This window comes from Simochromis diagramma, unplaced genomic scaffold (genome assembly GCF_900408965.1).
Source record: "Simochromis diagramma unplaced genomic scaffold, fSimDia1.1 OVJJ01000216.1, whole genome shotgun sequence".
In the NCBI taxonomy this organism is placed as follows: Eukaryota; Metazoa; Chordata; class Actinopteri; order Cichliformes; family Cichlidae; genus Simochromis; species Simochromis diagramma.
Window position 1 is genome coordinate 604,678 of NW_024386883.1, and position 22,717 is coordinate 627,394.

Below are 22,717 nucleotides of genomic sequence, written 5' to 3' on the forward strand. Positions count from 1 at the left end.
ACCGAACGAGCCTCTGCTCTTCATGATGTCTATGATTTATTTTGTTTTCTTTTGCAAGATTGTTTGCTGAACACCACATGACCAGTTGATGGACCTCAGCCCTGTAGAGAGAGTCATCTGCCGCTCATATGAGTCCCACTAGTGTGGTGACATTAGCAAATTTAATAATGGTTTTAATGGGATGGACTGAGGTGCAGTGTTTGGTAGGAGAGGAAAGACTAAACTCAGCCAGCTTCTTGATCAGGCTCTATGGCGTGATGCTGTTAATGTTGAGTTATAGTCAACATAGAGCATCCTCACATTTTTTGATTCATTTGATGATTCAAGGCGGAGTGGAGAGCTGTCTCAATGGCATCCTCTGTGGATTTGTTCACTTTGTAAGCATAGTGATGTGGGTCAAGAGTCAGTGGAAGACAGGCTTTGATGTGATTTGATACCAGCCCTTCAAAGCACTTCAGGATTGTGGATGTTAGGGCAACAGGTCTGCCTGTAGTCAGTGAGGGAGTCAGAAGCTTTCCTTGAGTCTGGATTGATGACAGATGACTTCAAGCAAGGTGGGATAATGATTTGTGCAAGGGTTAAAGATGTAGTAGTGAAGACTGCTGAGGGCTGGACTGGGACACGCCTTGAGCACTTTGTTGGGTACCTTGTCTGAGCTAGAAGCTTTTCTCAGCCTTCCTTGGGTTCACCAATCTAAACATGAGGTTCACATCACACTCCTGTACAGTGATTGGGAGGGTGGTGGTAGTAGGTGTAGATGGAGGGCCCAAACTGGGTCTTTTAACCTCAAAGCCAGCAAAGCAGCTTACCTCCTCTACCAGGGAAGTGTTCATGTTGTTGAGTTTGAGATTGCTGTCCTTGTGATTAGTGATGTGTGTCCTGCCAAGCCTGCCTGAGTTTATTGTCAGTAAAGTGGACCTCAATTTTCCTTTTACAGTCCTGTTTGGCCTGATTGATGCCACTTTTCAATCTTGTCTTCGAACGGACATGACGGCTAGATCATTCAGTCCTCAAGGGAGACTGGACTTCCTTAGTTATCCAGGGTTTCTTGTCAGAAAAAACGCTGATGTGCTTAATAACACAGGTGGAGATGCAGCACAGTTTGTGTATATTTCAAAAATTTCCCATTTAGTGTGTGCAAAGCAGTCCTGTAGCTCAGTGATAGAGCCCTCTGGGGAGGTTTTGATGATCATTATGTGTGGCTTTGTTTTTTCCTGAGGGCTGTGTGCTAGGGGAAGGAGTAGTCAAAGATGGTCTGACAGACCCAACTGTGGAAGGGTCACAGTGCTGTATGCATCCCTGATGTTTGAATACACCCGGCTTTGTGTATAGATCCGCCTGGCAGCCCTGCTTCTGCCTTCCTCTCTTTATGGCACCTTCATTGCTTGGCAGACTCCAAAACAACCTATGGTGAGCCTGGAGGTCTCGTTATGTCCACTGGGATGTTGTGAACTCACCAGAGGTCCAACATGATAGCCACAGGACACAGTTTATAAACTCCTGACATCTATATAAGAGCATATCTTTACAGAGCATGAACAGCAATGCCAGAAATAACACAAAAGACACCACACTAGAGAGCCAAGAGCTATTGCACTAATGCACAGAAGTTATCTTGAGTGTAACACATTGTGCACTGTATAAATGATCAGATCTACATCCATCATTTATATACAGATTATGATTGTATCTAGCGTTCGCTATCAAACACTATGGCAATGCAGCCAGTAGTCATCAGACACTGACTGATGAATTGGCACTTTTGTCCAGCATGTGGAGCATTGAGAATACTAAAATTATCCAGATCTCATCTTTTCATCTTCTTTGCTTGGTACACACCTCTAGAAAAACCACCAACACATTCCTTACAGTCGTCATGTTTCCTTAGGTGTTCCTGCTACTGCTGCTGTTTTAGGCTTCATCTTTTAATCATGTTAAAACACACTGGCTGGTTTCATATCCCAAATACCCAGCTGAAAGAGTCTGAGATCACTAAAGATAATCAAACAAACATGGAGGGAAGCTTAGTCCATCCTTACTTCAGCATCTGGGAAAATAAATAATTTAACCCTCGCCACAGGAGGCCTTTGGCACTGAAGTCACTCCCGACTGAGCCTGACTTGTTTTTCTCCTCCAAGTGCTTGTTTGTTTGTTTGAGAGCTGTTTGTTTGGTTTTTTCATAAGATAACACGACACACATTATGATAAGGGTGATAAGAGATTATGTAAATACTTTTACAGGGCACTTCTCCACTCCCTCTGTATAAACATGCATATTACCATGTTCAGTGTGTAAATACTGGCAAGTGTATCTATCCTAGGCAGTCAGTTATAAAAGTGTCATATCAATTACACTGTCTCATAGGCCTACATTGCATTATTTTAACATACCCTGCAGAGTAGGACCGATAATAATATAGCTACAATTTCCTATGTGATTATGCAAAATAGCCTTTATAACATTTGCACGTTAGTTGAACGCTTGGGCAGTAATATGTTTGTTTAAAATATCAGTTCATGCATTAACCAGAGGCTGTTACGCAGACTTATTAACTGCTACCGAATAATTTATCATATGATCTATGGTAACATCACCGGCCACCATCTGCATCAGCTTTGTGGAATGCAGTTTATTAATAAAGTCTCTTTTCATGCCACCCAAGACAGCAAGCGTCTAAATCCAGTCCCCCTACCTAATCCCCGTCCTTTGATTGTCAACATTAAGCAAAGCTGACAGCCATTGTACACACTCATATGCAGTACAGAGGTTAATTAATGCTTCTTGTCTGTCTCTCTTTCACATTCTCTCATATGTCTTCTTAGAGACTTCAAAGGCGTCACTTCCCTGCACTTTAAGTGTATCAGAGCCAGTGTCATGAATCCTTTCTAAACAAATCACTTGATCTGTAATTGCTTTGAGAAAGGTTGCAGAATGGAAAGTTAAACCAAACAATTTCAGCATCCAGAAGCCGATTATATTTGAAGGAACTGTCTGAGGAGGAGTGATTTTTTATTTATTTTTTGGGTCGGGAACACAGCAGTCCCTCCAGCTTTTTACAGGATCCGGTGAGTTGGTAAAAATTGCACTGCATCTCTAGCAGTCCCAATAACTAATACAACTAGATAACTGTATAGGTGGCATGGTGGTTAGCACTGTTGCTTCACAGCAAGAAGGTCCTGAGTTCAATTCTACCATCAGCAGGGTCTTTCTGTGTGAGGTTTGCGTAGGTACTCCGGCTTCCTCCCACAGTCCAAAGACATGCACTTTGTGGGGATAGGTTAATTGAATAATTGCCCATAGGTGTGAATGTGAGTGCGAATGGTTGTCTGTCCCTGTGTGTTGGCCCTGCGACAGACTGGCGACCTGTCCAGGGTGTACCCCGCCTCTCGCCCTATTACAGCTGGGATAGGCTCCAGCACCCCCCGTGACCCTGAAAAGGATAAGCAGAAGCGAATGGATGGATAGATAACTGTATAATAATATAAAGTGCTGTTTCTCCAAAATAATTAAAGCATTCCCTTTTTAATTCCTGGTAAATGTTAAATGTGATATAATAGTGTGATAATTTGTGTCTTTTGATGATGATATTTGATTACGTCTACTTGTGCACTGTGTGCTTTAAATGGCAAATGAAAGGAGGGTGAGGATTTTCACTCTCTCGTAAAAAAAAAAAGCATGGTGTTTTCTCCTGCTGCACACTGGCGCCTTTGTAGTGAACCCAGCTTTGACATCAACTGGGTCAAACATGAGGGAGGGAGGGAAGGAGGACAGCAGCTGGACCCAACCATCAATGTCACCCTTGTTACTCAACTTCGTCAATGTCAGTCACTGAGGTTTAGATTTATTTTCCTCTTCTGTCTGTGCGTGCTTCTTATCTTTAAGTGTTCTGCATAAATGGACTTATAAGCCACGAGACCTGTTACCTGTGGTGCTGATGTCTGACATGGGGTGTGTGCAATAAACAGATGACTTATCAGCACAAAAGTGTAAAGAGATAAAAACATGTAGGAAAAAAAATGTAGATCGCAGAATAGCTGAGTTGTTATTTTACTGAATGCTTAAAAGTGTAAAGTGTGCATGTAAAAGCTGGCATGTTTATTAAATTACCCACATATGTTATGATAGAATCAGGGAAAGAAAAGAAATGAAAATGCTGTAAAAGGAAGAAGATACCAAGATGAAAGTTCGTGTTAGAATATTTGGCCCACTCTCTGTTCCCCGTGGCTCCTTAAATAATGACTGGCAGCTGAAATGGGTCTTTGTGACTTTAAGATGTGACTCGGGGAGATGTGGTCTATCTATTGTTGATGAGACAAAAGCGCGAGTTAGATTCATATAGGGGTGGCGGCGAATAACTTCTCATATCCTCATATCACAGTCACAAAGCCACCCAGCAAAACTTCAATAACTTGACACTTCTTTCCGGACATGGGTGAGTGCACAGAATTTCTAATGGTTCTTATCATTTGTTATTGATGGGATTTATAAAAAAAAATTTTAAAAAAAGTCTATTTCAATAACCAGTACTAATGCTGCCTTTGATGTCCTTTGATATCAAGTCTGAGGGAAGAATTGCTGCAAATTAATCCTCTGTTTTAATTCATCAAAAGCATTTCTAGACCCATTTTTTGATTTACCACTAATTCCCTTTTTGCCCCTTGATTCTAACACATGATGCAGGTTAACATATGATGGTGATTTCAAAAGACCAAAAAGAAAAACATGTGCACGCTGCCAGGATTATTTACCTTCTTGTCACCTGCTCTAATCTCTTTCAGCAGTAAACTAGAGTGGAATCAGAGTGGCATGACAGAGCTGGGCAGCAGCTCTCATCATGCCAAGGCCATGCCAGGTCACTCATGTGAAAGAGGTCAAATACTCCCACATGTGTCACGGGCATATTTTGTCACACTTCCAAGAGAATTGTGGACGCAAACAACTTCTGCTAAACATGTTCTCACTTGCAAATAGCCTCTGAGTGAAATTCTGCATGTTTGTTTGGTTTTTTTTAAAGCAGCTTTGGAGATTTCAGTAATTACCTGACATCTGCTGCAAATGCACTGATGCACTTTGCACTGAAATTCAAACTGAGGCTTTTGTGGCGTTTATTACTCTATCAATACAACTACTGCTGCAGCCGGGCACAGATTAAGCGTGGGCGTCCGTAGGCGCTATCATTTTTGGGACTAACAGTCTTCCTGCTGTTACTATTTATATTTTAGTAACAGTTTGTTTAACTCACAGTTTCTCTTCCTTCCAACTAAAAACCAAAAGATCTTGCAAAAGATGAATGCAGAAATAGACATGTTTGGGGATGTTTGGGCCTAACTAATTTTGAGTTGGGCTTGCTATTGTTGTTGTTGTGAAGATATTCAAATTGCCCCTCTCCTTCATAATGCTTCCACCCACTCTTTAAACACTTGAACCCGGCCCCCACCGACATTGACACTCGGTGCCATGGTACCAGTCTCAGCCAGCTGTGGAGGGAGGAGGCCCTGAGTAGTGACATTGGCAGTGGTGGAGAGACGTTCCCGGTGACTCCTCCGCCATTACGTTATATGTGTGTATTGTGGCACCATGGTCTTTGTTTGACATCACTGGCCTTTGTTCCTTCCCAATCATGGCAGATACAATGGATATTGTATCTGCTGCCACAAAGAGATGCTCTTTCTTTGGGCCCCCTGAAGCCAGCGTTTCACCACCATCCCTCAATCGCCTGGTGACGCCTGTGACCATTGGACAAAGAGGGCTGGACCAGATTTAGTAAGAGCAGAGCTGTGAGGTGTTGGCACAAGCATTTGAGCTTTCACATACTGGATGAAGTCAGCGCTGAGAGGCTTATTTTACAGTAGCAATACCTTGTAGAGAGCTCTGTACAACACTTGTTGGCACTGGAACCTTTCTTATAGCGGAGTACAGCATCAGAAGCAGCAAATGTTTCCGGTCAGGCAGCCTTGGCTTTGCAAAGCCTTAGGTGCTTTCCTCTATCCCATTTCTGGCAATGCATTTATTAACACTTTGGATGTTTGCTACCTGCTTCAACAGCTCAGCTTGCTCTGGAAGAAGTGCGTGAGATTGCTATAAAGTCAGTGTTGGCTGCTTTTGTTTGGACGCTTTATTGGGAGACGCTGCTTGAACTCTTGTTTGCCACTGCTGTCTAATTTATCTTCTTTTTTTTTCTTGGTCTTTTTCTGTTGCTTTCTTGCCTGTTGGTGGGGTTTTGGTGTATGCTCATGGATTTTCAGACAAAGCGAGGCCTTTTTCATAGCTCCCCCACTGGGTGAAAGAGTCCCCCACTGTGGCATAGATGTGCTGTGTGGTTATATGTGCGGTGTGTGCCGCCTGTGTGCTGATATATTATGCCCCCTCAGGTTGCTATGATTGCTGTATCCGGTGCATTGGGGCAGTGCCCTACCCATCCCTGGTGGCCACCTTGCTGTGCTATGCTGGCATGGCATTATTTTGTGGCTGCGGGCACGAAGCGCTGACCCAAACCGAAGTCCTCGTTGAGACTTACTTTGCCCGCAACGTTCAGGACTATGTGGTCATGGCCTCTTTGTGAGTGATTTTTCAATAACTTCTCTCAGTTGTGGCTTCTTTTTTTTAAGTCTCTGGCATTGCTTTGTTTTAACTAATTGACTGACTTCTCTCTGTGACTGTTCCAGTATCAAATACTTCCAGTACGTGATCTATGGTCTGGCTTCATTTTTCTTCCTGTATGGTATCCTGCTACTGGCTGAGGGCTTCTACACAACAAGTGCTGTCAAACAGACCTTCGGCGAATTCAGGAGTACCCAGTGCGGCCGCTGCCTCAGCCTGACGGTGAGCACATGGGTGGAGGAGGAGGGAGCGAGGAAATGAAGAGGGAGGGGAAATGTGAGGTGTCAACATTGTTGAGATGCTGAATTCTGGCTTGTTTTGAGTCTAATAAATATGCTCTTTGTTTCTGCAATTTCCACATGAATTATGGTTCATTACAGATTTAATGACACCACATTTATCACGCGGAAAGTATCTATTAGCATCTGTGTTGCGATTCTGTGACCTTGTGTGCTGCACTTTTTTGCTACAACAGTTCATCATAGTGACGTACATCTTGGCCTTCATCTGGCTGGCGGTGTTTGCCTTCAGTGCTATCCCAGTCTTCTTCTTGTTCAACATGGAGCAGACCTGCCACACCGTCAACATCCTGTCTGAATCAACCCCCAGCATTAATCAGCATGGCTGGATCTGCATGGACGCCAGGCAGTATGGTGCGTTGCTCGTGTAACTACTGACCACATGGTCCCCCTGATGGGAATGTTAATGCGCCCTTGAAAGCAATTAATCACCGTGTAGTGGCTGCTAGACTGATGGCTATATTAGTCAGGAAATAATGAAGAGAACTACACCTTTATGGTCATTTCTTCACTATAGTTTCCCTGACATGCTTCAGGCAAGCCAGAGCATACACGGATCATCAAATCTCATCATAATTCAGCCATAGTATGAGGTATCTCACTTATGTTATGTCTCCATTTAAGGTCTGCTTCCTTGGAATGCAATGCCAGGCAAGTCTTGTGGGACAACCTTAGCAGCAATCTGCAAAACTAGTGAAGTGAGTAGAGTCTTTATACAGTTCCATATAGCATTTTGGCATCATCACATTAAAATCACTGATCAAAATCAACATAAAATCTGTTTTGAATTATTAGCAGGACAACGTGAATATGAGAGAGCTCACAGCAACACACAAGAGTTTGATTAAACGCCCTGCATGTGTCTCAAGCTAACCTTTTTTTATTATGTCTTCCAGTTCTATGTCACATATGACTTGTACATAGCTGCATTTGCCGGTGCTGGGATCACTCTGTTAGCACTGGTGAGCTATTTTTGCATTATTTCTAGGACATTTAAGCTAACTCCATTTAAACAGCTGAATCAAATTTAAATTTTAAAATGAAACCACTCTGCGGTGTTGGTGTTTTTCCTACGTCATCATAATAATGCTTGTCAAGGATTAATATTGCCAGTGACCAACAATATTTTCTGAGAGTTCAGTTAGCACAGGTCAAGAAGTTAGCTATTGCTTTAAAAACTATCATTACCAAACCAATGCAAGTAACCTAAATCTGGCTGGCAGCAAGCCTATCTTGATAATATATATATTTTATTGCATTAATTAATAAAGAAAACCCTTGAAATGCTTACCATTTATTCCACAAGAGGGTCATATTTGAACACGGGCATCTTTTTATTGTTTTTCCCCCTAAATTGCAATGCTGTGACATCACAACAGCATGATTGGCCAGTTTTAGTGTTCATCCTGGACATACATTAATACGATATATATGTTTTATCATATTATCTACATTTATCATATTATATAATGTTATGATGAAGCAGGAAAAACACCATCACTGGTACATCCGATAAACGTTTTTTCTCAATCTAGGCACTTGAAAATGAGTTTCCAGAAACAGAGCTGCTTTTACTGTTTAAAGTATCATTTTGAATGGTGTTGTGAGTGGAACCGCTTCTGATTAACACTGTACACAGCAAAGTATGTGAATTATTTGGAGGAACGGCGACACATTGCCAATGTCAGTTTTCAATGCTATGATCTTCACGCAAAAAAATTCCAGTCACCTTGTTTGTATTGAGCAGAAATAAATGAATTTTCAACGTGTGGATTTCTCTAAACCAAAACTCTGTTCGTGACTACACACAGTCAGAGATGACTACTAAAGTTTGCTTTCTATCTTGGATGATTAAAGCATTATACTGATCACTTCTCCTCTTGGAGACAAATGAATATTCATTGTCTGCTTGCAAAAAAAAAATGCTTACAGTACTCATATATGTGTAGAAGCTGATTATTTTTTTCATTTCATTAATTCTTCCACTCACTCTAGTTCCTGTATCTGGTTGCCACCACCTACAACTACGCAGTTCTGCGGTTCCTGGGCAGAAAAGGCATTCGCTAAGTGCAGCGCCTCAGTTTTCTCTGTTAACCCCATTGTCCGACTACGAGATGGACAGTCAGCCTACATTCATCCTCTGGGAAACGGCAACCTCCAAACCTGGATTGCCTGCTATTCTTTAAACCTTTCCAATAACAGAAATAGTTTCTCATCACTATTATGTATGAACAACAGACAGAGAGATGAAGATAATTTACCTCCAGCAATGAGCTCTGGCCTGTGCATCAGATCCTCCTTTCAAGATGATTCTCTTAGCTTTGTTGTTCATTTTCCCATTGCTGGTTCTATCTCTCACTTTATCCTTTGTGTGAGGCTTTGTTGGTGCTCATTGTGATTTATGATGTTTCATGAATAATTAAGAGCAATGACAGCTTGCCTCGCAAGTCATAACTGCATGCACAGTATTCAGTGGTTACTGACACCCAAATTGGCTCTCAGTATGATTTTGTGGCTTCTCTATTATCAGCCTTCAAAACTGCATGAACTAAAACGAGTGAGGCTGAACGAACCAAATTTTCCCGTTGAGCTTTCACTTACAATAAACGTGCTTTTTAGTCATACTTATACAGTCTCTTTTTTTCTCTTTCGTTTAAATGCTACCATGGTAGGTGGGATAAAAAGGTGTTCAGCCCAATATAAGCTGTTTTAGGTTGCAGAGGGGTTGATGCTTCAGTAACTTGTCTCCAGGTGTTTAGCGTGTAGCCCTGCTACTTAGACTTGTGTGTGCTTATTTGAAATTAAGGCTCATTAAAACATTTAAATCTGATGCGTGGAATTTTATTCTAGCCATATACAGTTGCATTGCTGGTATTTATTTATTTTTTTTGCTGTATTTTTAATTTATCCTTTTCATTGCAGAATCATTAATCATAACAATATACTGCCCTTTTACTGGATACAGTTGTGACAAAAAAAGAAAGAAAGAAGAAGTTGATAGGGAAGTTATGGGAAATAATGGACAGCACATTCATCAAGGTATGCTTGGACTAATTTCTGGAAACATATTTGTCCCAAATAGGCATCATTTCTTAACCGCTTCTGAAAAACACACTCCACACTGGATCACTTGGTCCTTCAAGAACATGGGGGTCAGCATATCTCCAAGGGCCCTAGCACAAACCCCGCACTGCAAAAGCATACTCAGTGTTAATTTCATGTACGAGAGATAGTGAAAGGATATCATAAAAGCACAGATATACAGCATTTTTACAAAAGAAGACATAACAAACCTTTAAACAGTCTGGGTGGCAGTTCATCGAAGGCTCACTGAACATGATCCTGACATTTCCATTAATGATTTGGTTGCAGAAGTAACAAGGAGATTTGCCATGACTGAAGCAGGTGGTTAAAAAACAAAGCAAAGGTTATGAACCTTATTCATTTTTACACTTATGTACACTCAAAAAAACATTCTTGGCTCTCATAAACACAAAGCAATAATTTTGAATAAATGTAACTGAAATATATGAAATCAAAAGTGAATTTATTCAAATACTTCATCAATTAAGGAAGATATGCCGAATGTATAACAATCATGACCAGAGTCCATTAAATTACCGTTTTACATTTAATGTATGTAAGTAAACCACTTGGAAAATTTACATGTAATCAAATTACTTAATGTCAACATTTTAGGGATAGATATTTTTTGAGTGTTGTATAACTATGTATAGTAAGAGTGAGAAACTTACATGGGCTTATTCAGAGTTTTTGTTGAGTTTACGTCCTCTGCAGGCTTTTGAGACACATCAGAACTACAAAAACAGTCACAAACAATGAGGATGATTTTAGTGCTGTTACGAGTTCAAATTGGGGATGGACACAAGAGAAAAACCACAATAACAACACTGGTCCGGCCGGGTTGAGTCAAACGATGATTTTAATGCACACACGCGTGGGAGATGGACACTGTATGCAGACAGCCTCAGATCTCAAAATGGTGGAGCATTACTCAAACTCTTATAGCCTCTGGTGCCTCCACCTTATCATAAAAAGCCTAAACATTCACATGTTTTCTCTCACACAGCTACAACCTTGGCTCCCTGTTTATCTGCTCCTGCTGAGATGGGGCAGAAAACTCCAGTATACTCTGTTCTCTTCTAATCAGACAAATAAGGCAATGACTTTCTGCAAACAGTATTTCTTATAACTCAGCAGTATAATGCATCATAAAACAATATCATTCATTCACAATAAATCAGCAGTCTACTTTAATGCAAATCAGTTTAACTAATGCAATAGTTGTCAGCTTCTTCTAATTCAGGGGAATAATGCAAACTAAAACTACATAATAATTCACAATCTTTAATTAGGGATATAAAATGGCATAAAATAATATTATAATCTAACAGTGCTCAAATAAAAATATGCGAACAACACTGAATACTCTACTGTTCCTTTATTTTTTTAAATAAAAACACTCACATATGGCTATCATCACACTTTTGGTTTGGTTTGAAGTCCTCAGAGTGGGGTTGTCTTGGATCTTCCACAGGTTTAGGAACAGCTTCAGCCTTGGCCGTCTCCACATCTGAAGCATCAGTCAGTCTAATAGCTGCGTGCTCTGTGTTATCCAAAACACCTTCTGCATCTGAAGCAGCTACTTGGTCAAGGGCATCTTCAATGTTCAACTCTTTGTCACAGTCTGCTGCTGTCTTAGGTGTTGGATCAAAACTTTGTTCAACAACAGTGCCTTCATCTTCGCGCTCAACCGCCTCTTCAGTTCCGCTCTTAAAAACCGGCTCAGAGGGTGGTGCACACTCGACTTTAAACTCCACACCCTTGGCAGTGTCAGCATCGGATTGACTAGATGGTGCAGGCAGAGTGTCGGTGACTGATATGGTGCTGTTTTGTAGAGCAGTTTCTTCTTCTGGTGTTGCATCACTTACAGCGGGTGTTTCCACACCGCCTTGGAGAGAAGCTTCTTTTCCCAATGTTGCCAAAGCAGGTGGTCCATACATGTTTACTCCTGCGTGCTCTAAATTAGTTGTATTCGGCGGTTCTGTTTTGATTACAGATTCTCCAGAGACTCCAGCGGTGCTTTTACTCTCACTACTCTCTCTCACTGTGCCTTCCGCAGCAGAGATTTCTGCAGGGGGATTTTTCACATCAGCATCTGCGGAGGCCTTATCCTCATTGTGACAGGTGTCAGCTGGTGCATCAGCATGTTGTTCCGTGTTTTCTGCAGTTGCTTCAGTAAATGTCTTTTCTGGCTGTGCATTAATATTTTGAATAGGTGCTTTTGTGGGGGGTTGAGGCCTGTAAAAGAGAGTGTTACTTCTTCCCCACTTTGCAACAAAAAATTTGATTTGTAAGCAAAATAACAAACACTCAGCATCTTTGAATTTAACACTTCCAGTTACAGTCTCGTATACTAACTCTGTCTTCACTGTTGAGCCTTCAGGCCGAGTGTCTTTCGGAGCTGAAATATTTTCAGCACTTGCCTGATTAGCTGAATTCCTAAAACAGACAAACAAAGCACTGAGTATTTGGTTTAAATGTTCAGATTTAACTGAGATTAAGCTTGAAATATGCAGATTTGCAGAGAAGCAGTAAATATTTGCTCAGGTTTTGCACAGTTTAATTTACATTCAGCACCAACATACCCTTCGGATGAAATGACCTCTGCCTTTTGAAGAGGAGAACTTGGTGGAGGATCTATTGCTCTACAAGGTACGAATAAGAAGAGAAAAGAGAAAGCCTTATATTTTCTTAATTGCTTCTTCAGAACCAATAAGAGATTTCATCACCTTCTAACTATGTTGGCTCAGAAATAAAGTCTAAGCCAAATGCTCCACATTAGAGTAGTGACTGATGTCTCTAGTGAGCAATAATATAAATGTACATCATTAGCTATCACATATAGTGCTTGCTTAATGAATACAGCGTCAGCAGTATTCTGGGAGTTTCAGAATCTCTTATATAAACAACGTTCATCCATAACTTACATTAAAAAAAATTTGTATGAAGAGTGCAACCTGCATTGAAGGATGAGCATTCTGAGCATGTGAAGTCAGTGATTGATGAAACAAAGCTAACAAATAAGGCCTTAAATGTCAACACAATGTTTATTAATGGTGTAAATATCACCAGACACGTTGCAGTGAAGTGGTGGCTGAGGCTGGTAATAAATGAGAGACACACAAACTAAAATCTAACTTTTCCCGCAGGAGCAAAGCCTCTTGATACAGAAGAATATGCTGTATACACAACAAACTGTGAGGTAATGGTCCCTTTGCAGCTTAACAAGTGACAGCAAAACATGTGGTGTTTGTCATTCATGAGTGTGTGAACTGAACTATTAATTCAGAAGGTTTATGACTTGTGTCAATTGCGGTCATCTAAAACAGCGAATATACACACATTTGTCTATTATCTTTTTAGTGCATTTCTATTATTTCTGTTAAAAAAAAATCTGACTTGATAGAAAATGTTTATGGACTTTGAACCATCAGACCCAGGGAACAGATGCGTAAAAGGCCGAAAGGGCGAAAGGTACAGCAGATGGCTAAGACATCAGCACAACTTTTAATTTTGGAACATCCAAATAAGGACAACATAACAGTGTTTGCTGGGTTAGTTTTGGTAAGAACACTTTAGGGAAGCTAAGCTTCATGAGGCCTCTTCATAGCTGTGTCTCTGGTTTTACTCCAAATAAGGAGAACATAACAGTGTTTGCTGGGTTAATCTGGGACAGACAGACAGACAGACAGACAGACAGATAGATAGATAGATAGATAGATAGATAGATAGATAGATAGATAGATAGATAGATAGATAGATAGATAGATAGATAGATAGATAGATAGATAGATAGATAGATAGATAGATAGATAGATACGTGAATATATTCTAATATATTCATAAAAGAACACCAAATCATCAAGACATCAACAGTGGTGGTGGTGTGATAAATTAATGGAACAATGATGTAAGCATTATGCTTTATGTAGCAGCACAAATATACAAGGTACGGATAAGAAGTGAAATACACCAGCAAGCCCTTTTGGAAAGGTTTTAAAGTGGCCTAGACAAAGTGGGACTTACATCCAATTGAGATATTTTGGCATGTTCTCTATTAGACTGTTCAGCCCTTCAGTGTGGCTAAATTAAAAGAACTGCAGTATCACAAACGCTTCAGTTCCTGCTGCCAGGGGTGGCACAACGAGAGGGCAATTACTTTTCACATAAGACCAGGTAGTGTTGGACATTTTTTCCCCCTTAATAGAGGAAAGGATCATTTAAAAACTGTTTTTGTATTTACTCAGGTTATCCGTGTCTAATATTAAAATGTGTTTGTTGTCCTGAAACATGTAAGTGTGACAAATATGTACAAAAAATAAAATAAATAAATCAGGAAGGGAGAAAAATATTTTTTTTCACAACAATGCTGCCTAGCTGATTATCATTACAAGGGCACTGTAGTGCAATTTATTGATTTGGTCAGTGGTCAGCGTCTCCATAGGCTTGGGCTCTTATTTTCTTGATACCTCTATTTTGAAAGCGTCGTGGAAATACTTCCGGTCTTGTTCCGCTTTTCCCCGGCTTCGTAAAGTAGTAGCATATTGCTAAGCGGAGAAGTTAACGGCGATAGTCAAATGTAGCAGCATTATTTTAATTCTCTGTAACTAGCAGACATATCAGTGGCCACTGTGGAATCAACACTACCCAGGTGGGCTGTTTTCAAGTGTAGTATCGTCTCAAAATAGCACCACAGTCCTTACGTCTGCTGTTTTACATCAAAAATAATACCAGCACGGTCCGAGACGAGTAAGTCTCTTCGTATTTTACGACTTTTACTTTTAATAAAAAACATAATAGTAGTTAATAGAAAATTCATGTGGCCTGCTGTATCATTTTTAGAGCTAAATGAGGTGCCTCCAAAAATGTTACTTCCCGATGCTTTCCACCAGGTTTTGAAAGAAACTTGACATAAGCCTATCAGGTTACTTAACACTGATACAGTGTTTTTCAAAACAAAATATAGCATAAATATTATTTTAGGCCCGGTTAAAAAATAAAATCTTAAATGGCATTCTGTTCCTTGTTATTTCAATACATTAGTGCAGGCTCTAAACATCGCTTTGGGCCCCTTTTAAGCAAAACAACAACAAAAATAGCAAGATCTTTTATTCTTATTGAAGTGAGCTTAGAGATCTAAAAATGCATTACCTGTTTAATAAAGTCAGCTTTATAGGTGACTAACAAACTCGAGCCTTTTATATCTGGTTGTCATGAGCGCTGAAGGACTGCAATAAACTCCAACTACACAAAGTACAAAGCAATTATTTCTGGTAAAGTAAAAATGTGTTTAATTAGTAAGCTTATACCAATGTCAATGTGATTTGTGATTCTTTTTGGTGCTTAGCCAGGCCACTTTGTGGCTGTCGGATTTTTACTTGTATGGTTCATCTCAGTATTTTCTTGTGTTGCCTTAGGGGGAAAAATGCCATCGAGAAATCACCTTGATAAAATCGGGAGGAAGAAAAAGAAGAGGTGGACAGAGGACGCCATGGAGCGTGCACTGATAGAGGTCAAGTCAGGCAGGTGCACAGTGAGACAAGCCGCCAAGGAGTTTGGAGTCCCTAAATCTTCACTGGGGGACAGAGTCAGTGGACGGGTGACCCCTGGGAGCCGTAGCGGCCCGGCTCAGCTTATAACATCTGCTGATGAGGAGTTGTTGGTCGAGTTCTCCTTATACATGTCCAGGCATGGATTCCCACTTACAAAGCAGCAGCTGGTGTCCTTCGCATCGTCAATTTATAAGCGGCAACACCGGAGGGTGGCATTTTCCAAACTGGGCCAGACATGGTGGCTCAATTTTAGAAAGAGACAAGAGAAAAACATCACTATTCAGCCAGCAGACAATGTTGTCCGTGGGAGGACTGTGTCAGTGAGAAAGGAAGCAGTAGATCAGTTTTTTCACCTCCTGAGGACTGTTGTAGATGCTCATGAGCTCAGAGACAAGCCTCACCAAATTTTCAACTGCAATGACACAGACTTTCAGCTGAGTAGGAAGAGGGTGACTCTCCCCAAATCTGTCGGTCTAGGCTACAAGCCAGCGCCAGGCTCCAGGGACCATGTCTCCGTCCTGGCTTGCTTTAATGCGGTTGGAGAGGACATCCCCCCATTTATAATCTATTCAAAGGCCTATCCAGGGGGAGTATGCTACAAGACACAAGGACCACCAAATGCCCTATACGGGTGGTCAGACTCGGGATGTATCAATTCAGACCTCTTTAAGAAATGGTTCCTCAAACATTTTCTCGTGCACGCACCAAAGGAGCGTCCACTGCTGCTGATTTTCGATGGCCACAAGTCACCCGTGAACCTGGAGGTGGTGGAAACAGCTCGTAAGGAGGATGTCATTCTTCTGTGCCTCCCACCTCATTGCTCCCACATCCTCCAGCCACTCAATGATGGTCTCTTTGTGGTCCTCAAGCAGCACTTTGCTTCATTCCTAGGCGACGGCTACACTACTGACACCCACTTTGCAGTTAGCAAAAAGGAGTTCTCAGGGGTTTTCAAAGGAACATATCAGGTAGCAAAGGAGGAGGAAGGTGTGAGAATTGTGAAGGAAGGCTTTAGGAAATCTGGGATCTACCCACTGAACCCCTTCACCATCTGTGACAGACACATGATATCAGCCCACCACCCTGGCCAGATAGCTGCACCCTCCTTGTCAACACCAGTGCCGGGAGTGCACACTGTAGGAGACCTCACAGATGCTGGGCCGTCTTCCTAATTCATCGCTATAAAAATGAAAGTGTGATTGACTGCATAATTGAGCAAAGCAGAAATGAACACAGGCTCGTTCTGTCTTTCAAAATACTGAATTAATTACAGTCCTGTTTTTAATATAGTGAACCACCTCCTGCTGCCTCCCTGCAGAGAGCCCTGTTTGAGGAAGGCTTGCATTGTTATTAATTACTACTCAACAATGACCTCAGTTTTAGTTATCGGGTAATAATGTTTGAATGCTGCACAACTGTGGTTTTCAATGGGTTGGGAGTCCCAAGGTGAACATGATTTTCAAAAGGATAATAAAAGAAAAATAGAGGAAATATTTCTGCTTAACAAAAATCTGTAATTTCTCTTCATAAATGCTTCCATCTTCTTGTGAATTATTGGATGGCAAGCCATTTAAATTAAGTGACCCATAAAAGAAAAACACTTGCAAAGCACTCACAAGTTGCTTCAGCCTAGGGGATTGTGAGCAAAAGGACATTTGTAGATATTCAGTGCCATCTTTTTTTGGTATTGCTGGCCAGTCAGGTAGCGAAGCTAACCATCATTGGTAAGGGGCATGATTTCAGTTTAGTGGTCTCTGACAGTAAGTGAGGGAGGGGAAGCTGTGAGGTGTGAGTTTCCCGAGCAGTTCTGCACAGATATAACACCGGTGCTTCACTCTGTCATTTGTTTTATGTATCTAAGTAATGTGACAAATTCACTCGATTATCTCAAACACACTGGAACGGATAAAAGAATGGATTTAAAGCTTGGGCACATTTTCATATGTTATCTGTTGTAGACGTCTGATAACTACACTTTATGCTGTGCAAGATGTCTCTGAAGCACAATCAAGCCTCTTAACTACCAGACTGATTTTGAGTGGAAGTTGGAACCATTTATTGAAGGATGTGTCATCAACAGATGATGCAGCTGTAGAATATGATACACCTACTGCTGTTGTCATGGTTTTCTTTGGAGGTCAAAGAAAACATGTCCATTTTTGGTTCCAACGGTTGTTGTCTTTTTTTCCCTAAATAGTTTGAAATTGTACATGTGATTCTATTGTTCCTTTACTTACATCTACTGGCCTCTTTGTTAGGTACGCCTGTTTAGCTTCTCATTAATGCATATATCAAGTCAGCCAATCACATGGCAGCACTGTGCTATCATGTTAATGTAGATCATAATCTCAGGAAGGTTTCCAGCATGTTGTTGAATCTGTGGTATGAATAATTAAGACAGTTCTGGAGGAAAAGGGGTCCAACCCAGTACAAGCAAGGTGTACATAATAAAGTGGCCTGTGAACGTAAGTATCCTGAATAATTGTGAACACAGAAACTGATATAAAAGTAAACCCAAGACCTTTTTAAATAATTTGCTTCTTTCTGTTCACCTGGAAGAATGAACCCTACGTGATCTCAGGGGGAAAAGTCACACATCTAGAATAAAGATATTTTTAAATGTGTTTGAAGCAAAAATTTGTCCATAACCTTAATAATTTACAAAATTTTGCTGTAGCCATAGTTGAGTGTGTGTGTGTGTGTGTGTGTGTGTGTCTGTGTTATGTACATGTTCAGGCTGAGTGATGTAATGTCAGTGCAATTGATACATTTGCCGACAATAGTCAGGCAGCTAAGGCTGACGTATCCTTTATTTAGTAGAAATATTGTGCAACCAAGCAGAAGAACATCTTTCTGTTCTATTACCTGTATAAAATAACTCTGTATATGACTATAATTATTGGATGTCTATATCAAAATCATAATTTTAATGCACAGGGGTATTAATATTAACATTAACCATTTTTTTTAACAAAGCTGGTAAAACATTTGTCACATACCATATAATTAACAATCTCATATGTTAAGTTGTTCCCTAGAAAGCTTTTGCTACAGTATTCAAGGAAAAAATACGCATGTGTCCTACAGGGAAGCACCCCAGTAAGATTAACGTTTGATCAACCAGCTTAAGTGTAGGTCACACTGCAGTGTACTTTAGAGTTTTATGGATGCGGTACAGATGCCCAGGGCTAAGTTAATGTTTTTGTACTGTATGTTAATATCACAGATGGTGATTTGTGCCTGAAGCCTGGAATATTTTTAGTTATGATTCAATGACACAGCACAGTCGAAGGACAATTTGAGTTTAACTTGCAGAACTGCCACCACACTGTGTGGTGCCATACACATGGGTCTAATATTTAAGTTTTACATTATTTTTCTTTAAAAAAAAAATAGATTTACAGTCATGGTAAAAATGTATGGCCTCTGTCAGTTCTGAGGTTTACATATGAGGGCATATTGAAAGTAAATCATGCTCTTAAAGTTTCTGAAATACAACCTCAGATGAACAACAATGCGTGACGTATTACATGGTTTAAAAAAACAAACTAAGCCAAACTGCAGAAGGAGTGTGTGAAAAGAACAACCAGTGACTGAGTAGCTGGTAGAACCACCTTTAGCAACAATAACTTGAATAGCTTCCTGTATGACTTTATCAATCTGCCACATCATTGCGGAGGAATTTTGGTCCACTTTTCTTTAACGTGTTGCCTTTTTTCTTTTTCAGCCATTCTGTTATAGAGTTGCTGATGTGATTGGATTCATTGTCCCGTTGAAAGAACCAGTTTTGGACAAGCTGTAGCTGTCAGACAGATGCCCTCACATTTGACTCTAGAATACTTTGGTATACAGAGGAGTTCATCATGGTCAAGTTAGTGATATCAAGGTGCCCACTTCCTGTGGCTGCAAAACCAGCCCAAATCATCACCCGTCCACCAACATGCCTAAGAGTTGCTATAAAATGTTTGTGCATTTTTTTGTTGTTGTTTGTTTGTTTTGGGGGTGTTTTACCAAACATGAAACTACACACTATGGTCAGACATCTCCACTTCTGTTGTTCAGTCTTTTCCTGGTTGCACTGTCACAAATTTTAACATTTTGCATGCTAACCGAGGCCTATAGACTGATTTGATTTCTCTAAGCACCTTAGGGCGAATTTGGTGATAAGGCTGTACTTAGTTCTTCACACACTACTTCTGCATTTTTGCTTTGTTGTTGTCTTTAAAAAAAACAAACATATTGTAATATGTGAAGTTTTAAAGTTCATCTGAAGTTATATTTACCAAGCCATGGTAAGGACTAGACTATTATTTTTCATATGTGCGGATGCTTGAAACCTTAGAAATGAAAGTTGTTGTTTTTTTTGTTTGTTTGTTTTACCATTTCTGTGTATTTGTCAGTTAAATCCGGTGTGCCTGAGCAACGTTTACATTCAAAAGTGTTTTTTCTTTTTTAAAATAATTTTGCAGCACTCACTCAAATCTCCTGGCTGCCAACCGGACTTGTGAACTCCTAGCTGGAATAGGTTTAGTTTCCACATCTGTGTTCGTTCTGCAACACAGAAGAGGTTGCTGTGACACTGAGACAGGACAGCTTCAATTATCCCTTTCAATTAAAAAAACAAAATTTTAAAACTCTATTTTTGAAGTTGCATCTCAATCACTGTGAGTACCCCGCTGTGTCTTGTTCTTTCTTGGCATCATTTGATCTTTGGATCCAGCTGCCGTCCTTTTTTAATGTAGACCGCACCCTGATGTTTTGAAGCACCTGGCTTCTGTTAATATCTACAACACACACACACTTTTATCAGTACTGCATACCAAGAAATAGTTTTTTCTTCCATGTTTAATCTTATCAAATACTCACCTTTTGACATGCTGCTGATGTTTTCTCAGATGTTAAACCTGAGGAAATATTTGATGAAAAACTTTCTGTACGTTTTATCTGTCATACTCTACACTCATTCCCAACTCACCCCCTTTCGCAACCTGTAAAGCTGTATTCCTATACACAAAAAACTCATCCACCATGATAAAGTGATATTGAAGCATTTACTCTTTGTTATTAACACATGTGGACAGTTATTATTATCTGAATAAAACCATTTGAGCATACCAGAAGACATTCCACAATAAAACTTGTGCAAAAATCTAATCTGCTTGTAAACACTATTAACAAATGTCTCTCGTGCTCTCCCCTCTCCCCAGTCTCTCTGCATCTTGTCATATTGCGCATCTGTTCTGTATTCTCTTCAAGCGCCTGTTAACATTTTGACCTGTGTTTAGTGCTTTAATCTCTTGTGATGAATCTTTCTGGAGATGTGCCAGCCCCAATTAAGCAGGTCAAATTCATTATTCATAGAAAAGGAAAGCAATTCAGATTTGGTAATGAGGCCTTCCTCACACAGGCCACGAACGGGTGTGAAGTCCATTTTTGTGCCGTATTGTGTTCTCACCTGTTTGTGTCAGAGCAGATCAGTGCCGGTCCTCCTCCGGGTCTCTGTGACACGCAAATAAGATGGCAGAAATACCTCCACCAGAGCCCCCACCCCTGCAGTTTCAGATCCCGCCCCCCTCCCCTGTTAGTTTTGAAGTGCCACACCTGGATGATGCTACACAGGCTCATTGAGCAAGCGGATAGGCTGGGTGATAAGAGGGGCAGCACTGTTTTGTGGTTTCGATTTTTCTGAGTGTGAGAGGTCACATTCCAGAGATGTTTTCTAGTGAGATTTTCAGTCTTTGCTAAGAAGCAAATTAAAAATAGGCTTTTATAACCTGCCTGACAGCTTAAAGGTATTTAAATGAACCCTGCAGGTTAGTACTTGATGCTGTTTTCTTTCCTACTAATGGCTATAGCAGGGGATTAAACTGAACTCAATTCTGCTCAATATTAATGTAATCTCTTTATACACTTATTGGTGAGACCCTCCACAACAGTCCCAGTTTCTCATGTGGTCCCATGGGAAAATTAATTGCCCATCACTGAACAATAGCCTTTGAAAAAAAGTAGACAACTGAAAACCTGCATATCATTAACCACAAAAGTTGTTTTGTTTTTTTTTCAAATATAAAAAGCTTGTAGTATTGTTTCACCCACAACAAAGACTTTCTTTCACAAGCATACTGTTCCAGTTGGTAGGCTTCTAGGAATCAAGCGGGACCAGATCTCAGAGTTGTTAGAATTTAATCTACTGTCTCATCAGACCTTTTTAATAATATTTACATTGAAAATCCTTGAACCGAAATGCCCATTCTCTCCAGTGAAAATAAAAGGGCACAGAAAAAAGCTTAACCTCATTATTTGATGTTTACTTTACATTTTAATAAACTGAAATATTCACATTTTGGTCTGTGGGTGTACGGGGGACTCTGTGTGCAAAAGAAATTAATGCGGCTTTTAGTTCTTGTTATGACTGTGGCTCATAGGGTAAACAGCAGGTTGGTGGTGGAATTGCTGGCTGTTCCAGTTTGCATGCTGAAAGCATCCTTGGGCAAGATACTGAACCCTGAGTTATTTCCAATGTGTTCATTGGAGTGTGAGTGTTAGACAGGAAGTACTTTATGTGTGAATAAACATATTGTATAAAGTCCTTTGAGTGCTCAGGTAGAGCAGAAGCCAGTATATAAGAACTGGTCCATTTACTTTTCAGGTTTTTAAACGTAAGAGTATTCGCTTTCTTTCACTGAGGCTAACTCAAAACCTGTAGAGATGCCATGAAAATGTTTAACTTTTTTTTGTAACTGTGTCATTCTTTTTTATTTTTCCAGTTTTCTCCCAGTTTCTATACTTCAGTTTGTAAAGTTTCACAATAGGGATGTGTGTGTGTGGGTGCACAAGTATAAGTATGTATATCTGTAAATTTGTATATCTTTTGACGTGTTACTCAGGTTATAAAAGCAAATACATGTAACAAATTGTAAGGAAGAATTTATGATGGGTAGCGCATGAACAGGAAGAAAAAGTGTTGACTATTAGTTACTAAATTGTGGAAAGGTGGTGGGATTAAATAAACTTATGCTTTTTCCTACTCCTTTTTGAACATGCAAGTTATTTATAATTATTATTGTTTTGTTTTCCTTTAGTTTTGATTTGCTTGTTTGTCTATTTAAACATGTTCAAAATAAAGATACAATAACAATACAAATAAAAGTATTGCTGCTTAGACAGAAAATATTTGAACG

General features: G+C 40.2%; 3 protein-coding genes across 6 annotated transcripts; 2 read left to right on the plus strand and 1 right to left on the minus strand.

Annotated features, from left to right (window-relative positions):
* Positions 1–4,301: 4,301 nt before the first annotated feature.
* plp1b (proteolipid protein 1b) lies at positions 4,302–9,730 on the plus strand. Of its 2 annotated transcripts, none has more exons than XM_040032765.1 (7): positions 4,302–4,433; positions 6,373–6,559; positions 6,667–6,823; positions 7,077–7,254; positions 7,525–7,598; positions 7,797–7,862; positions 8,896–9,730. In XM_040032765.1, exons 1-7 carry the CDS (start codon positions 4,430–4,432, stop codon positions 8,965–8,967), a joined length of 738 nt encoding a protein of 245 aa, XP_039888699.1. In that variant the 5' UTR covers positions 4,302–4,429; the 3' UTR covers positions 8,968–9,730. The 2 variants fall into 2 exon arrangements, with proteins under 2 accessions (XP_039888699.1, XP_039888698.1); XM_040032764.1 differs by lacking the exon at positions 4,302–4,433 and adding an exon at positions 5,560–5,975.
* Positions 9,731–9,751: 21 nt separating this feature from the next.
* Positions 9,752–22,622, minus strand: si:dkey-125i10.3. Of its 2 annotated transcripts, XM_040032758.1 has the most exons (10): positions 20,992–22,618; positions 20,403–20,440; positions 20,209–20,320; positions 20,013–20,087; positions 12,570–12,629; positions 12,343–12,423; positions 11,389–12,222; positions 10,656–10,718; positions 10,194–10,296; positions 9,752–10,090 (listed from the first exon to the last, which is right to left on the minus strand). In XM_040032758.1, exons 2-10 carry the CDS (start codon positions 20,410–20,412, stop codon positions 9,986–9,988), a joined length of 1,443 nt encoding a protein of 480 aa, XP_039888692.1. In that variant the 5' UTR covers positions 20,413–20,440; positions 20,992–22,618; the 3' UTR covers positions 9,752–9,985. The 2 variants fall into 2 exon arrangements, with proteins under 2 accessions (XP_039888692.1, XP_039888693.1); XM_040032759.1 differs by lacking the exons at positions 20,013–20,087; positions 20,209–20,320; positions 20,403–20,440 and having other exon boundaries at positions 20,992–22,622.
* LOC120734157 (tigger transposable element-derived protein 6-like) lies at positions 14,500–18,218 on the plus strand. Of its 2 annotated transcripts, none has more exons than XM_040032760.1 (2): positions 14,500–14,733; positions 15,402–18,218. In XM_040032760.1, exon 2 carries the CDS (start codon positions 15,410–15,412, stop codon positions 16,706–16,708), a length of 1,299 nt encoding a protein of 432 aa, XP_039888694.1. In that variant the 5' UTR covers positions 14,500–14,733; positions 15,402–15,409; the 3' UTR covers positions 16,709–18,218. The 2 variants fall into 2 exon arrangements, with proteins under 2 accessions (XP_039888694.1, XP_039888695.1); XM_040032761.1 differs by having other exon boundaries at positions 14,502–14,635.
* Positions 22,623–22,717: the final 95 nt, after the last annotated feature.

Excerpts from the sequence above, each read along its gene's own strand:
- LOC120734157 (XM_040032760.1), top strand. The coding sequence starts at position 15,410 with ATGCCATCGAGAAATCACCTTGATAAAATCGGGAGGAAGAAAAAGAAG.
- plp1b (XM_040032764.1), top strand. The coding sequence starts at position 5,936 with ATGTTTCCGGTCAGGCAGCCTTGGCTTTGCAAAGCCTTAG. Across the intron at positions 5,976-6,372 it reads TTGGCTTTGCAAAGCCTTAG|GTTGCTATGATTGCTGTATC; the intron begins GTGCTTTCCTCT and ends ATGCCCCCTCAG. Across the intron at positions 7,599-7,796 it reads CAATCTGCAAAACTAGTGAA|TTCTATGTCACATATGACTT; the intron begins GTGAGTAGAGTC and ends TATGTCTTCCAG.
- si:dkey-125i10.3 (XM_040032758.1), bottom strand. Across the intron at positions 12,223-12,342 it reads GGCTCAACAGTGAAGACAGA|GCCTCAACCCCCCACAAAAG; the intron begins GTTAGTATACGA and ends TCTCTTTTACAG. Across the intron at positions 10,719-11,388 it reads AAGTGTGATGATAGCCATAT|TTCTGATGTGTCTCAAAAGC; the intron begins GTGAGTGTTTTT and ends CTGTTTTTGTAG.